Source organism: Periplaneta americana, chromosome 7 (genome assembly GCF_040183065.1).
Source record: "Periplaneta americana isolate PAMFEO1 chromosome 7, P.americana_PAMFEO1_priV1, whole genome shotgun sequence".
Taxonomy (NCBI): Eukaryota; Metazoa; Arthropoda; class Insecta; order Blattodea; family Blattidae; genus Periplaneta; species Periplaneta americana.
The window spans coordinates 182,476,503-182,495,023 of NC_091123.1; the positions used below are offsets into that span (position 1 = coordinate 182,476,503).

General features: G+C 33.0%; 1 protein-coding gene and 1 long non-coding RNA gene across 2 annotated transcripts in view; both read left to right on the forward strand.

Annotated features, from left to right (window-relative positions):
- Nucleotides 1–250: 250 nt before the first annotated feature.
- On the forward strand, nt 251–7,126 carry LOC138703821 (uncharacterized). The gene is made up of 6 exons (XR_011333269.1): nt 251–882; nt 1,846–2,002; nt 2,109–2,359; nt 2,622–2,747; nt 2,976–3,183; nt 3,429–7,126. It is a non-coding gene; the product is annotated as an uncharacterized lncRNA (long non-coding RNA).
- A 3,426-nt stretch (nt 7,127–10,552) lies between these two features.
- Nucleotides 10,553–18,521, forward strand: part of LOC138703823 (probable ATP-dependent RNA helicase DDX60) — a 31,401-nt gene continuing 23,432 nt past the window's right edge. Inside the window, exons 1-2 of the mRNA XM_069832030.1 lie at nt 10,553–10,699; nt 13,320–13,472. Of these exons, the coding sequence (XP_069688131.1) occupies nt 13,332–13,472 (141 nt within the window). The 5' untranslated portion in view covers nt 10,553–10,699; nt 13,320–13,331. The remainder of the gene's footprint in view (nt 10,700–13,319; nt 13,473–18,521) is intronic.

Consider the following 18,521-nt stretch of genomic DNA (forward strand, 5'->3'; position numbering starts at 1 on the left):
CTAAGTATGTGTAATAATATATACGTGAAAGTGAAACATTGACTGGCATGTAAAGTAAGTTGTGATTAGGCCTAAGTGCAGCGTTACCGATGTTACTCTTGTCTAATCCATTATTGCTAGTTTACCGTATTTGTTTTACTAAATTTAAATTATTGCGCCCTTTTTATTTGTGAATAACCTACATTATACGAGTAAATAATATGACGTTTGATATAGGGAAGACCAGGTAACTTGATACCCTAAGGGTGAAACCTAACCATTTTTCCCCCATTACTACAAATGCTAGTGGATTATGGTGATTTTCTAGTTTGAAGGTTGAATTTTCTTTTGCCAACTTCGTTTCGAATTTCGATACTGACAAATACTATAAATGGTAGTGATTTTGTTACCGGTATGTTGGCAGCTGAGGCAAATATCGACAATATTTGCCGGTACTGGAGTTCCATGAAATTAAAATTGTACTAGATTTCTCAGCCGGTTACTGGAAGATAGTGAAATTCGAACTTATTAATAATTAATTAATATTAGTATTAATATTAATACATAATAGTTATGTTATGTGTTGCGTTGTGGTTATAATTCAAGAATAGTCAGATAAGTACGAATGAATATAATATACTTGGGCGTGATAATGCACGTGGGTAATGGATAGAAATATTATTTCAAATTTTAATGAATTTCTTTCGTGTTTAGATTTTTATTACTATGTCAAAAAAATGAAATAGTGTTGCAGTGACTCCTCCAAGGAAGAAAATGTGTGGCATTCAGAGTACGCTTCAGAAATCTGTAGTTCACGTGTATAATGAGTTGAAAGAAGATAATGAAGAAGGAATTATGCTAACGGAGACAGCAATTACAACCAGAATAGGACAATTATTAGGAGTAAGTATTCTTAAGCATACATTTCAAAGTGGTATTCAGTTTTAGGAGTTTGCACTAATAATTTCATGATTGTGGTCAAACAAAACAAATTTTTAGGTTAGGCCTAATGTTTAATCAAGTCAGTGATTTTCATATTGCCAAACTAAATACATTTAAGATACTGTAATACTGCAGTAGGTGATAGCTTAAATACATTTACAAATTAGACGAACAAGTAATCAAACAGCACGAAAGTAAATTTCCAGTTTTCTCTTTTGGTATTAAATTAACCGTTCAGATCACAATTTACATGCCACATCGGCCGAAGAAAATACAAGTCATATTGTAATTATTAACTTGATATTGCAGCAAATATTACATGAATGTTGGCCTGTTATGATGCTTAAAAATAATTCAGTTTTATATAATAACTATATAACATACTCTATAAAGCATGGGAACGTTGACTCTGGCTGAATAATTTATTCATGACTGGTCTAAGTAATATTAAATATGGTGTTTCTTCAGAAAAGCTACCCCACCCAAAGTACTTGTTAAGATATAACACTCGAGAGGACGAGGACGCACTACTGGGAAACTAACCATTTCTCTTCGTCCTGGACCTCTCGCATGTTATATTGGTAATTAGTAACAAGTTTGAGGGAGGGACTACAACAATGCATTAGAATATACAGGTAAGTGTCAAAGGATTTTTGTGCTGAAAGTATTTGTGGCTGTGCACTAAAACCACATGTTCATCACTATGTAAATATCACAGAAATCAATTAAACAAAACAAAATTATGCCTTCTTTGGTGTAGCTTTTCTGGAGAATTACCTAAATATTAGCCTACTTAAACCTATCGTAGACCCAACCTAACATGTTGATCATTTTCTATTCATATAGCTGTAAATGTTGGTATTATGCATGAATTTTATGATATAACAATTTTTAGAAGTATTATGTTATTGTTTGTTATTACAGCTTGGCTTAACTACAGCCACGAAAGTGATAAATTCACACAAGGGGACCCCACTCGTGACACCAGGAAAACATAGACTACGTAAACATCCAGTGACTGATGCTGATGATTTTACGAAAGATGCAATTGCGAGATTTATTTATGACAAGTTACATAAAGGTAGGGAAGTTACAGGAATTATTGTGTTGATTTATGCAATGTAATTCTGATATTAGTCATAGGCCTATGTATAAAAATATGGCATAATTTTCATTTACTGTTACAGGGGAAGTACTAACAGCAGCAAAAGTTCTGGAACATATGAATGATGATTATGAAACATATTTATTTAGAGTATCCTTATCATCGGTGAAAAAAATTTTGAAAGAGATGAAATTTCTATGGAGCAAAGGGGATCCTTATACACATGTATGAGAAAGTGATGTTATTCGTTTTTAAGAGAATATATAAGAAATGTGGAGCGTGAGAACCCTAAACCCGTAGTATTCTTGGATGAGACTTGGATTTTTATGAATGGTAAATTTCAATGTATTGTGAGACATTGAGTGATTGAATTTTTTACTAACAAATAGATTAACACTTATGTGGAATATGAAATTGCAATTAATATAGGCTACTAGTAATGAATTCAGGTGGGAACAACATGTTTTGCAATTAATAGTTTCATATTATAACTAGAGGTTAGTTATAAAATTCTTGAACGGTTTTCCTATCTTTAAAATTTTTGTGTCTCTTAGAGTGTCAATGTGAATTGCTTTTCTCTCTCTGTTTTTTTAAGTATGATCACCCACTTATTCATGAAATAAACCAGGTGAAGTTTCCAGTGACATGAATGGTGTTATTCATAGACCAACAAATGAGGGTGGAAGATTAGATGCCAGAACGAAAGGTGGATTTATACTCGGTAAGTTATATTGATTTATATTTTACATAAATTTGGCAAGAGTAATTTTTTTAATCAGGGTACAAAAATATAAAAATTGGTGACTAAATAAAAACGTGGGAAAGCCTTTCACCAACAAGAGGGTCTCATGTCATGTCATGTTATGTTATGTTATGTTTTATTTTCTTTATTTAAATGCTGTGAATTCATGTGACGTAATTATATGCCCAGGTATAATTTTTATTGCAGGTGCTGATTTAATTTTTTCATGCAATTGAAAGAAAAGTCAGGACTACCATAGAGCTATGAATAGCCCTGTAGTTGAGAAGTGGGTGCAAACACAGTTGTTGACCTGAGAACATTAGGGCAATGCGTTATTGTCATGGATAGTGCTGCATATCATAGCAGACTTGTGAAAAATCAGCCAACAACAAAATGGAGGAAAGAACAGCTACTGGTGATTGCAACTGAATATAATAGATTTGTTGTACTAAATGATAAGAGTTGATGGTGTGAAATCACCTTTTGATATTACATTGCAATATTAATTTCCATACTTTACACTCATTATTATTATTATTATTATTATTATTATTATTATTATTATTATTATTATTATTATTATTATTATTATCTTTACTACTACTACTACTACTACTACTACTACTACTACTACTTATAGATGCTACTTTTTTCTTTCAGGTGAAATTGAATCTACATAAGAATCCTAAAACAACAGAGCCTTGCCAATTACTGTTCTGAAGCGGCCTTGTCTTATGTGTTGTGTCTATATACAATTAATTCTTTCAGTTTTTTTTCCCCTTTAATGTAATGAAGTTGTTGGTTGATTGATACCAAGTGTTCAGCAGTTGATGTCATTTGTTATCTTGCACTCCAATATTTAACCAGATGATTGAAAGCTGTGTAAAGTTAAACAGTCAAGACAATGATCCATATCCTCATTGAGATTTCAGAAATGGCATGGGGAGATTCTGAAATATCAGTTCTTTGTAAATATTTGAGACAATCATGGCCTGTGATAATATGAGTACTGCCACTGTAGATTTTCATAGAAGTTCAGTTATTAAATTAGGTGTATTATTTTTACTATGTATTGTACTATATTTTTGTTTCGCTTAATTGATGAATTATATATGCTGTAAATTGAATAGTAGACTGTAGGTCTATAGCTTAACTGATGAATTGTATGTGCTGTAAATTAAATAGTAGGCTGTATACCACAAGTGATGAATTGTTTATGCTTGTAATGTGAAGTAATTTGCATGATATTTATTATCAGTTTCTGTATATTTCAACTGATTGAATTGTTTATACTTTTAAATTGAATTAACTTGCTTGCTATGTATTATATTTTATAGCTTAACTGATGAATAATTGTTTAGGTTTGTCAATTTAATAATCTGAGTGCCATGTACTTCATATTTTTAGTGGAGCCACCAATGTAGCTTAGTCGGTAGACTCGTTGGCCTGCAAACTCAGAGCTGCACTCGAGGGTAGTTTGGATCCCCCATTTGGTCTGATTAGTTGGTTTCTTCTGAGGATTTTCCTCCATCGTGGAGCAGATGCCGGATGGCCTATTGCAATTTTTTCATTTGCTTTAGAATCATTCCGATTTTTGTTACCACATTGTCATGTACTGATCTTGTTATTCTTTTAACAGTGTGGTAAGATGCAGGTATAGATAACCTTACAGTAATTTTGCTACCTTTCAGCTACCTAATTACCTCCCACTCCATAAAGTTCATGGATCCACAGAAGTACCAGTCGTCGATGTAATTCGATCATTTTGCTTAAAATATTAAAACACTGTAAAATATTGAGATTTCATGCTGTTACGTCCATTACTGCAGCAAGAACATCTGATTTTGAATCTGATAGTATGACAGCCTTCTCAGATTTATGAAGTCGATACTGGAGATTTTGTAAGCTTAAAAGTGTATCTAAATTTTCACTATCAAAATTAGCAGTGTTTGAAGTTAGTTAGTTAGTTAGTTAGTGGCGTTTAAAAAGGGCGCGTCAGCTACTATGGCTATTTGCACCCTTATCTAAAATCTTTCACTAAACACAATACAATAACCGGAATGTTTAAAATGCTAAAAAGCGTTGTCACGGTTCAAATGGGGCAAACAAGTGTTTGAATATAATTCCCTGTAAAAGGGAATATACTGGTATTGTACTACAACACCACTACATCTATGGCTTGGTAAACAGGATCCATCTATAAAAAATACTGTATGTAGTCACTCACTGACCAGATCATTTATCGTTTCTAATGATTTTTAAAATGTCTGGAGAAGTATCACATTTCTTAACATCATCTGTTAAAGTTAACTTATATACTATTCATTTTGAAATAACTTGGGATTGTGTTTTATTAGTAAAGTTTCCCTTAATTGAGCAAGTTTGAGTTCTCCAAGTAGAGTCAAAAAGTCTGTTGGGATTTTGGCTCAGTTTATTAATATTAGTGGACTGTGATTTTTTGTTCTAGACAACCATATTATCTGCAAATGATGAGATTATCATAAGATCTATTTCTTTAGTTAGACCATCGACATTAATATTGGAAAATGTATTCCTGAAAACAACAATGTGGGAAGCCCAGATGAATCTGTCTCTATTTATATATTTGTGACAATGGATCAAATAATCAAGTCACTGACCCAGTGTAACACTTTATCATGGACACCCTAAGTTTGCAATTTCTTAAGTGATTTATATCTACAGAGCCATATGATCCTTGAAAATAAATTAAAATTGTTAAGTTGTTTTGTTTTCTGTTTAAAATATCTTTAATATCTTGACTAAAATTTAAAATCTGTCCATTTGTTGAATGCAATTCTCTAAAGTCAACCCAATAAAATGAAAGTTAGTTACTAGATTCCAGGAACCAATTCAATCTATGAAATCATCTCTTCCATAATTTTGGCTATCATACTAGTAAGTGGTATCTGTCGATAACTCGAAAAGATATTAGTTGAATAATTGCTTTTCAAAATTGATGTTATGATAGATTTTCTCCAGTCAGATATTGTATTTTAGATGAGATTACAAGATAAAAGTAGTGAGTTTGCTTGTTTGCCAACATGTTTAAGAAAATCAGCATGTGTATTGTCTGGACTTGGAGATGTTTTGGGTCTTATGTTATTAAATTAATAGTAATATTCAGTTCTTGATTAAATATTGTTATATAAAGTAGATAGTAGATTTAATATTTCTTTCAGTTTTTCCTTAATAGTCTGACGTACACAGATAAAACTAACAACCACACCACCAACTAATCTAATAGAAATTCAAATATAATTAAATGTAGAAAAAGTAATTAAAATTATAAATACACGTAATAAACCATAACCCCCTAATTTCAACAATATACTATTTTATTCCCTTTTACAGCTTGTAGATAATTATTAATTATAGTTATTACTTATTAGCATAATATTTATTGAACTTATTGGCTATTTCACTTCGTTTGAAAGATGTTATTGTGTACAAAAAGCATTTTTTGATGATCGTTTCATGCTGTATGTTGTGTATAAATCTATGATTTCTGGCCATCTGTTCTGTGTAATCCATCTTTTGTATAGAATTAATAAAATATTATTTTGGTAGTAATTATTTTATTAATTGAGTATTTAATTTTCACCAGCTCACATTTCTTGAATCATTTGTTTTTTCTTATTTAAATTTAGGACACAAGAGCCAAAAAGAGACTTCACAGTTATGTATCATACATTTTTTCAATGACAGACGTGGAGTTGCAGAAATAATAAGTGTAAGTGTAGCATTATTAAGCAATTTACAAACAAATGAAATCTTTAAAAAGGTATCTAGAAGTGAAATTACTTATGGCTTTTAAGGACCAAAATTATTTTTGTAAGTTGATTTATTATTATTTCAGTTTTAGCCTAGTTGTATTATCCATTTCCTTACTAATTTCAAAAGATAATCAGAAGTTCATTCGAATTCCAACCAAAAGTCAATTGGTTATTAATTTATCTACCTTTAGGAAGTACAGTATATGTACGCTGGAATCTTTGAAGTGAAGTGACAATAATTTAATTGGTCTTGGAACAGATTTGATTCTTGAATATTATATACTATACTTTGTTGTATATTTACGTCTAGTAACCTATTAATGCTAATACTAATAATAATGTAAAGGAATAAAAGAATAGAACATAGCAATACATTTCTCATTATTATTGAAACTATTTAGAATAACCTTCCAACATTAAGGTAAAGTACGGTGAGTAAAGAAGTCATTCAGTACATAGGATCGTGATTTTACTACATGTGGTGATATCTGGTAACAGTTGGCAACACTGACAAGGCGGAAATATTTGCTGTTTGGGAACTGAACTTACGTGATCCTCACTATAATATACACAATTTGAACTAAAAACGAGATACATATAGTATATTACGAAAAATTATACCCTATAGTTTTCATTACTGTTACAGTATCTAGAATTGTAATTAGTTGAAATAAAGCACTCATGCTTCATTACGAAATTCTTGCACATTCATTTATGCACGTTTCAACAATTTTCAGTTGCATCGCACGCATATTTTAATGTGTTGAAGTTATAGGTTATGTTTATTCTATCAGTACTTGCCTTATTTCCATATTCGCAATTATGCATTATAATTAAGCATAACGCTACGTATAACTTATAAATGCAATTTGTCTACACTTCAATTGTATTTATTCGTTTCAGACGGTACTCCAGTCTGAAGTCTGATTAGTTTAATATGTTACTAGGGCTAAACTAGCGCTGAGGTAGTTCCCTTCGTATTCATACTTCTTGCATATACAAATTAGTTCGGTTCGTTCAGGATCTTAATATGCCTTGCTTATAGGATCAAATGCATCTCCACAAAAAATAAATTCAACTGTTTTCAGTTCAGAAATTACCGGAACTATACCTCAGCGCTACTAAGTAATATAACGTATGTACATTTCATAGGAGGGACTGTGGCGAATTTTCTACCTATAAGTAAGGACGTAACCGTGTTCTGAAGTTTATCCTAAAAATATTTTCTTCTTTATTAAATCTCAAAACCGTTTTCGTTCTCAACTTAAGCCTAAAATGTTGACGCAGATAGCTTATGTTAACATGGTAAATTCTCTTCTCATAAAAATAACACAGTTTTATTTATTATTCCTGCCACATTATGCAACACATAAATGGAACTTATGCACATATTACATTGAATAAAAATTTAATTGTATTATGTATTTGTTCCCTACTATACTGGGTTGTAATGAATTGTATTTATCTAACCTACCAGATTAACACACAACTGTACATACACTAATTTCATAGGAGGGACTGTGGTAAATTTTGTACCTACAAGTAAGGAAGGTAGATGTGCTAAATTAAAATCACAATATAGATAATTCTTCTTTATTAAATCTCAAAATAGCTTCCATTCCAAAATTAAAATGTTGATGCAACCAGGTTATGTTACCATGTAAAACTCCGTTCACATTAAAATAACACAGTTTTGTAATTATTTCTGCAACATATTATGCAATAAGAAGTGTGAAGGGGTCTTATACACACATTACACTAAATAAAATTGAGCGCCGACACGCTATAAAGTAATATATTTCACTCAGCTCCGTATACTCAAATATAAAAGCCCGACTCATCGAGTGACGTCACACAACCTGCATTACGGCCTGGTCTAGATCACGATGGCAGTGGTCACGCCTTTATTTCGCCTCCGCCTGCCTCCACTCAGCGTTGCCAAACCTACCCATGCTCCGGCTTGTAACTGAAGATGGCTCTGACAATGCTGTCTCGCTTCGCTCGCGCATTTCTCGGCACACATTACACATCTCTCGGTATAGTGTGTAACCGGCCTTAAAAAGAACAGTTTATCCCATCTCTATGGCATATCGCATCAGAATTTAAAATATCGCATCGTTGGCAGCACTGCCAAAACTACTACTTTCTACTACTACAACTAGAGATCGCTCTAATTGAATGCATCTCAAGAAACCAATTAGAAAACACTTCTTTGCTAATGTTCCTACTTCCTTTTTCGCAGGAAGTGTGGTATTTGTGAAGAAAGCCGGGTTGGTGGGTCGCTCATATTTTTAGGGGCAGGAATACTCTCCAGAAAATTCAGGTAACATTGCGAAATTCGCTCCCTTAATTACGGTGAAGGTAAACGAAGTATAACCATAGATTTAATAATTCTTATACAAAATAGACATAACTGTTAGAGAAATAGATATATTATTTCAATTATTAGTATTGTTTATTCTTAATACCTGATTATGTTTACTTAATAATAATAGTAATCATATAACAATTCTCATTTTGTTGTATTTATTATTATAAAACTCTTTTAACATACGTTTGGCAATGTTGCTTTACTGCATTGTCTAACTTCTGCAAATCACGTGGGTGTAACAGGTAACATACAAGTATAACAGTATTCGTAAAGCAGCAACAGGTGAAACGTGACTTGAAGCCATATTCACACTCCGGTAGAGAAGGATCGTTCTCGTTCACGAACGAACTAGATACCTGAACGATTCGTTCACACAAGCTGTGAATAGAATAGTTCATGCGGTGATTTCTGTTGAACTGATAGTTCGTATGCGGTTAGGGTTCACAATTGAATGAACACTGAAATGCTAACCAATTTTAATTGCAATTTAATTATTCTTTTCTTGAAAGAATCTATTCAATCAATTTCACTTCAAATTACCAGGGCTTGAATGACAGAGTTAAAATGATACAGTAGATTTTGAGAAAAGTTACTTGAAATTCGATTGATAATGTCATAAAATGATTCAATCTGTAACGTTTTGGAGGTGTGCATTTGATAAGGTATAATCAGCACCAGTGATCGTTGAATTTTTATTCTTTGATGTTGCTTTATATCCATTTTGCTTATTTAATGTTTAATTCCAAATTGATATGGCTTAATTGAAGTATTGATGAATTGGTGAGGTCTTAAATGAACAATGAATCATTATGATGTAAATACACAGCCTCGATAAAACTGTCGCGAATCTTTCGTAATAATTTAGATAGTTTATAAATTGATTGAAACATTGCTGTCGTTTACTAGTACAGTTTTCAATAGATAAAAGTTATTTATTGTATAATCTGCTCTTGTGATTGTGCAAAGAACAGCTCTTTGAATGCCTCTTATTATTAGTTGGCTCATTAACGCATTGTCGGTGCCACAGACAGTGAGCTCTATGGCCACAGATCACTTACAGAGCCATCTGCGGGAAAAGGCCAGAACACATTGCTGTGCCATCTGTTGGCGAATTCTTTCAATACTGTTGACAAAGCACGCAGGAATGTGCGTATGTAATATGAAACTATTTAATTTATTTGCATAATGAACTAACTAGTTAATTTGAATCACACAAATTTATTAGAGGGAACAAACTAACTCTTCACAATAAACTATTTCGTCCACCGCATTACACAGCGTTGCCAGTTTGTAAAGACCAGCTTTATAAGAAATCAGCTGTGCAGCGGTAGTGCCATCTGTGCATGAAGGTCATTATTTGCAAGTACAGCTACAGGTATTTTCGTGTTTCCTGCCTCAGTTCATTGCCAACTGTTACATAGTATTAATCAGATGATAGTACTCTCATAAGAATAGTTTCTTTCCAATCTTCCACGTTAAATACAGTTTTCCCAGTCTTGGAAGTACTTTTTGTGATTTATATCAGGATATAAATTACCTTCTATGAAATATTCCATTACGTTCGTTCTTTTTTGTGCTAGGTGAGATAATATTGTTCTAATTTTCAATAGTGATAGAAATGTAGTGGCAACATTGGTGTATTTACCCAAACTTTATCTCATGACTTGACACGATTTCAAGTAGTTACCAAGTTAGAAGGTATTCAGGTCTATACTGATAATCACCGTAAATGTTTGCAGTCATTCACGGCGTTGAAAACAATAGAAGTAAGTGACACCTTTTAATCTCCTTTATTATTGTAGAAACTTATTTATACTAATAAATAATGTAATTATTTTAGTAAGGTTTCCAAAAATATGGTGTAACTATGTCAACTGGGTCGCGTGCATTTCGTAAGTATGAAACTACCGAAACAGTCATAGTGATCTATAGTAATGTGTACTTAAACCATGGACAAAAATACAGTAGAATATTGTAAAAATTAGGACAAAAATTAGTGCTTCGCCATGAACCATATTTATGGGTAATTCTCCAGAAAAACTACACTGAAGAAGACGCTTTTCTTTAGCTTTACTAGTTTTGTATTATGTATAGGCTTGCTTGCTCGCTTACTTACTTGAATGAATTGAATTGAATTGAATTAAAAAAATTAAATCCTTACGGCTTTTAAGGAACCCAGAGATTCATTGCCGCCCTCATATAAGCCCACCATCAGTCCCTATTCTGAGCGAGAGTAATCCAGGATACAGTCATTTGGGGTAACTTTGTACCACTTCTATCACCAAAAATAATGTCTATTGAAATTGATGTTTAAAAGTAAATTATTTTAAAAAAATCATACTTATTTTATGGGTTGAAACGTAATAAACATCAAAAATTATATTTTAAATACTTGAAATTTGACATTTAATGGTGGTACAAAGTTACAGGACTAAAATTGGGGAAACTTTGTACCACATATGTATTTTTCGATTAAATTAAATTCTCTATATTCCCCTTCAAATTCAAGGCCACTTTTAACCATACAATAAGAAAATACATTAAATTTTATTTCATATGAAGTCACAAAAAGAAGTTGATTGAAAACGTAGAACATTTACCATAACAATAAAATATACTAGCACTACAAAAGAAAATATAAACACAATTTTTATGTGTTTATTGCCTACATATATGTTTGATATGAGTTATTTTTTAATTTGCTAATGAAATTCGTCACAGTCTTAGCATAATCAGTTCATGCGTGCTCCTTTTATTTACCAACTTATTAATTTTTTTATGACTTCAAACTGGTCAGACCTCATCTTATGAATTCCCTTCTTGACCTTACAACTGATTTTGTAACTGAAGATGGGACAATGCAGTTCCATGTAAAATATATAATATTACTAAGAATATGTAAAAATATGTAAAATGAAACTCAACTACAACCATATCAGAACCACAACTCGCTGACATTTGCCACTTTCACTAGTCTACAAGTAAAGGAATGCAATATGTAATTACACAAGAATCTGGGCCCTACTTATCATGTTTGTAGCTGACCTTGCAGGCACGCCCTGTTTGGCTGCTTAACTGTACTACCACAGTCTAGTATATACAGTCGCGAAGCTCAATACGTAGTAAATATGCAAACATTAGATAGTTGCTCACCACTAGGATCGCTAATATCGCCTCATTACAGGCAATGCAAAATAGTACCGTCACAGTCTATTGTTTCTAGCACCCTCAAAACTCAAGCTTCGTGACTGTATATAGTAGACTGTGGTACTACTGTAAGTGAACCTGGATAAAATGATGCTCTCTATGTACTACAGTAGCTATTTTTTAAAATATAGTGTACTACCAAAATCAGAAGTTCTTGTTAAATTGTAAGGGTAGGACTTTTTAAATTGTCTGCATTTGCCAAAGTGGATAACAAATTTGGTGTATTAAAACTTTTGAAATTTACACAGCAGTAAAATATAATAAGTTTTGTTAAAAACATAAAATTGTTTAGTCACACGTTAAAAAGTGTTAAAATTTTTGAAAAAGGTTATACACCTCGGACAAACGGCCAATTTCGACGCGATGTTACGTCTTCATCTGTGTCTCCTGAACTACTGGTGATCTTGAATTCTGTGATGTGCATTCGTCAGTTGTAGGGGTGGGGGCTGGTTGTTTGTGTGTTATGACGTATCATGACATCGAATAATTTGTGGGTATTGAACTGTAATTGTGTGTTAAGTATATGTTGTGGGTATGTTATTGTATGTTTATATATTTCGTATTGTTCTAAGATGTTTAACTGTGGACTTCTTGGTGTGATGTGTAAAATTTCCATATCTGTTTCTATATTATTGTAGTCATGATTATTGTTGATAATGTGGTCTGCATAATTTGATGTGATGTAGGGTTTGGTTACAGCTTTAATATGTTCATTATATCTTGTGTGAAAGGATCTTCCTGTCAGTCCTATGTAAAAATGTGGGCAACCATTGGATTTCAGTTTGTAAACTCCAGTTGAATTATATTTATTTGAATGTTTAATGTGATTATTTAGATATTTCTGTGTTGTGTTATTTGTTTTGTAAGCTATCTTGTATTTTAGTTTTCTGAATGAAGTTGCAATTTTGTGAGTATTGTATTGTGATATGTTAATGTTATGTATTTATTCTCACGTGGTATTTTATTTGTGTTAGTTTGTTCAGTTTTTGTTTTGCCTTTTTTATTAGTGTGTCTGAACAATTTTATGTTTTTAACAAACAAAGTGTTAACGTGAACTAAAATCGTTGACAAGTTTTGTGTTTAAGATTTGCTCGAGTTTTAATTGTTTGAAAAATTATAAGTTGCATAATTAACCATATTTAAAATACTGGTATGGAATTTGTCATTTTTACTTTATAGATAAAATTTAAGATGTCATCCCCAGAAGAGTATGCTTCGGACAGTGACTCTGATGTTTCGGATAATGGCTCTAATGTTTTGGATAATGACCCTGAAAAAGATGAGGCAGCAGGTTCCTACAACATAGAAGACGAGCTGGAAGAAGAAAACCAGGTATTCTGCAGAATTGTGCTTGTTACGTGATAAAATATGAGGATGTAAAATATATTTAATGTCCCTTACATAGAAAAAAATATTTTTTGACTCAACTCCATTGGACCATAAGACACTTCTTTCACCTAATGTTGCAGTAGTATTATACTTTTTTATTTATTATTTTTTAAATTCTGTCTGCAAAAAAATCTTCCACAGACATCTTTCTCAAATCTTTTCCCTGTAAGATGTTCGAGTATCCTGCACCATAGCACTGTAGTCTATGTATACCAGACATCTCCAAAGCGTACTTGCGAGTAAGCTCCTGAACGGAACCGAAGCCAGTACGTAATGAGCGCGCTCCGCCTCACCCATCCCCATCTGTACTGTACTCAATGTTTATGCGCAAACGAAGAGCAGTGGCGGACTGCCATTATCATTGTGTTGGTCGGAGTGTTCCACCGTTTCACAATGTCTTCTAATCATGGACGTAGTACATTCAAGGATGAATAGGAAGAGAAATATTTTTGTGTTAGTGGGGAGAATGTGAAATGCTTAATTTGCTCGAAAATTTTTAACGGTGTATTAAAATTCAACATGCGACGACACTACTTGACTGTTCACAAAGAATATCATACAATTACAGGCATGTTGGACATGTGAAAATAATTTATTTGAGGCTATCTGTATAATTATTGGTTATACATAATAATCAGTATATTACAATACATATAGTTTTTCGTTTAATTTTAGGTGAAATGTGTAGGCCCACAAATATGTTGATAAATATAAAACAAAATACAAACACAAATTACACACGTGTCCTCAGTCTTAAACAAAAACAGCATCTTGCTAGCTATGTTCTAGCTTGGAATATTGGAAAATCAATGAAGCCCTTTACAGAAGCATCATTTGTAAAATCATGCATATAGTACGTTACAAAAATACTGTGTCCAGAACAAAGTCAAAGTTTAAGAAAATTAAATTGTATCCAATTACAGTTCAGAGAAGGAATTTCAAAATTGTAAATGTAATTGAATCTGAAGTCGAGACCACAATTAACCAGTTTGTAGCTGACTCACTTGCATTGGACGAAAGCACAGATAGAAATGACAAAGCTCACCTAGCGATTTTCATCCGAGGAGTTAATGAACATTTCACTGTGTCTGAATGTTTTCTAGATGTAATTATAAAATACAAATGGAGAAGATCTTTTCCAGGCACTGAAAGGCACCATAGAACAGAAGAGGTTGAATTTGCAATGGCTTGTGTCAATAGCAACAGACGGGGCACCAGCTTCATAGTATGTCAAAATAATGTACAAACGTATGATATTTCTTATTCTTTTAATGTTATTATTTGTAAACATAAGCAGACCGTTGCCGCGATCCCCCACTGATCGCTCCCATCTGTTGAGGTACGAGTCTCTCCCCCTTCTCTAGCCTTACAGCACACTGTGTTCGGCGGGCAGCATAGAGAGCACGAATGACGATACGCTTTTTGGAGACCTCTGCTGTATACCATTACGCCTAGATTCACGTTATAGAATCAGCACTGGTTCCTTTCCTCCTGGGGGGAAAATTTTCTCATGAAATTTGGGCCAGTGTATGGGAGTAGTGCTCACCCAGCATTGAGACGAATTTGGGGAACTCAATATTTAGCAAAATCCAGTTCTACGTACCAGTTGTGATGGGTAGGGGGAATGATCATGGTATCCACACAGTACTGTCTGTTCACGATGGTGCTGTTGACCCATCTCACTTCAGTTAATGACAGTCGAAACTTGGTTCAATTTAATTGTTATGTTCACAGGGTAATTGGCCTCATCCATTTTCTTTTACGATACAGTCAACTTGTAACATTAGGATGAGACACATATATATAATATATATATATATATTTTTTTGCAATATTGAAATAGTTTGCGACTTCTAGTACTGGGTGAATAGTTCTTCATGCACCTGTGCTTTCATAGCTTATGGCTAGCTGTCTGAACTAGCTGCTAAGCTGGTTATAAATTCACCACATCCACCATGATCAAGATTGCATCAGGCATCAGTGAAAGTTATAGTCTTGCAAGAAAAGCATATGTTCTTCAGACGATGTAATACGATGTGTTAATTAAATTAATATGCTCAATTCAGGCATTCTATTCCCCATAAAATATTCATGTATGATTCATGCATGCATACAGAATTAGCTCATGCTGTAAGGAGATAATTTGAAGAGAGATTCCCTGGTGTCCAAGTTCCAAATCGAAGTTCGATTCAAAGAGTGGTAAATAAATTTCGTGAAGCGGGAAGTGTTCTTGATAAGCATAGACAGTCATGTACAGTATTCACAGAAGAAACTCTAGATAACATTGGACATGGCTCTGGAAAATTCCTCTAGAAAATCACTTCGATGTCTTTCTCAGCAAATGGGAATTATCTATGGCTCTCTTTAATTGGCTACAAAGTTAATGAAGTTAAAACCTTTGCTTGATATGGGTGAGTAATAGTTCTTTACAATAGTAATTTCGTAACGTTTCATTTTACAATATGAGTTTGATAACCAATCGAGTATCGTAATATGAATATACCCGGCCCAGGAACAATTTTTCCCTTGAAATTATTCAAATCTGCTTTACAGGGAGCTTCACCTGAAAGACTAGATTTGCATAATATATACGTTGCTGTGTACGTTAACAGAAAACCACAATTCCAAGTCACACAGAGATTGTGTGCACTCGTTGTGGGTCTCTGGCGTTTCGTCAGCCCATGCGAGTTGTGTGGATATAAAGGGAAAAGTTGAGACGGTGTCGGGTGGAGTTCCCGGGTAGCTCAGTGGTAGAGCGCTGGTACGTTCAACCAGAGGTCCCGGGATCGATACCCAGCCCCGGAACAATTTTTCCCTTGAAATTATTCAAATCTGCTTTACAGGGAGCTTCACCTGAAAGACTAGATTTGCATATCGTAATATGAAGTTATGACATATGTATTGTACAAAGTTTTATCTGCTTTGATAAAAATGTTAATGTAAAATAGAATATTATCTAAATGTAAAATTGTATAGCCTGCTATATACATTTGCTTTTGTAGCTGATCGATTCATATAGAGGGCCTTTGTATGAGAAACATTTGAAGAATATTATTATTGTCGGTTTTGTTACCGTGACTACTCAATATCATCATCATCATCATCATCATCATCATCATCCTGTCAAGTACTAGTCCCAAAAGAACTGTTACGGCCTGAAAAAGCGATTTTCTTGCCATATTTTCATGGGTTGACCAAGTGACCATTTCCCATTTGGACGATACTTCATTATTGCCTTAGGGATCCTGGATGAAACCATTCTTGAGACGTGTTCCTTCCAGTTTAACTGATATCTGGAGATACAGTCCAGTATTGATGACACATTAAGTTTTTGAAGTATAACTTATCTTCATTTTTCTTCCAATCCCATTTAGTGTAGCCAGCTGTTCGGCGCATGAATCTCATCTCGCAAGCTGTTAGTCTGCTTTCATCTTTTGTCCTTATAGTCCACGCTTCACTCCCATAACATAGGACTGGTCGAGCTATTATTTGATAAAGACGAGTACGAGTTGATTTTTGTACTAATGAAGGTTTTAAAACTCTATTAAATGATCTCCATTCATTTGTTGAATTTTACAATTTTCTCTGATAAATCCAAATTTTCAACAAAAGAAAGTTTATATCCTAAATAATTAAACTCATTAATTCTTTCCAAAATTTTGTTATTTAAACAAATTTTGCTTCGTATTGGGTATTTACCACAAAAGACCATTATTTTTGTTTTGTTAATGAATATTTCCATTTAATATTTTTGAGCTATTAAATTTAAATTATGTACTGACCATTGCAAATCATCTTCAGATGTTGCTAGTAAAACAAGATCATCTGCAAACGTTATTACATATAATTTTAAATTTCTGTTAATAGTGATATAACTTATCCGTGTTTTTTTTTTTCTCTAAAATCTTTCACAATGGAATTCATATAAACGTTAAAAAGCAGAGGAGAGAGGCCACAATGGAATTCATATAAATGCTAAAAAGCAGCAGAGGAGAGAGGCACAGCCTTGTCTGTCTCCTGAGTTATTTTTTCTTTTATTTTTACTGCAATAAGGTTTGATTTATAAAGGTTATAAATATTATACATGATCTGCTTTGGAATCTGATCCTTTGTCAAAATTTCGAATAACAAACACTACTCAATACAAATATTACAAAAAATATGAGTGTTAATGATATTAAATTAGCAGCAACTGGAAAATAAGACAATAGCTATGAAAATCATGGGAAATAATTCAATAATTTGTAATATGAAAGAGAGTATTAATTTTGTAGCTTCTACATCGGGAGGAATTACTTTGACGAATTGTGAAAATGTTATCATTAATGTGTATAATAAATAAAATTTTTACTTTACGACACTCAGTGCAGTAAAGTTGGTAATTTTTCCCTTTACTACAATCAGTGCGGTAAAGTTGGTCATTACAATACTTTTTTCAATGTTATGTTTCACTTTACGTTTTCAAAGCGGATAAATTACCAGTACTTTTACTTTACTTTTTAAGTATTTATTAGTAATAACTTGCGCGACAAACTGTAGGTAGGTTTACTGCAGACTTCCTGACACCCATTCACCACATTTTTCGGCTTGACTCATCCAAGATTCGCAAGCAGTGTAAGCGAGCAAGATTATTGTATAAGGGGCAATTTAAAACAGAAAGTATGTGTATCCATACACTCTTGAATGGAGAACAAAATCAAGTGAATGCTAAGTGAAATTACAAGTATACTGTGGCTTGTGCAGCAAATACTGCTGCAAACTAAGTTCGTTAGACGTTCAAATAAAAATTTTTCAGATTTATTTTCAATGAAGAATACTTGTCTTTTTGATAGTTATTTGCTTCCATAATAAGGAAACATATTCCCTCTGAATGTTTTTTTTTTAGGCCAAATACTTTTTCTTGAACCTATCCAACTTCAGTTTTTTAGTTTCAAAGCGAAAACGCAAGTATCAATGTCAGGACGATAGCAGTAGCTATTTCAGGTCATTGTG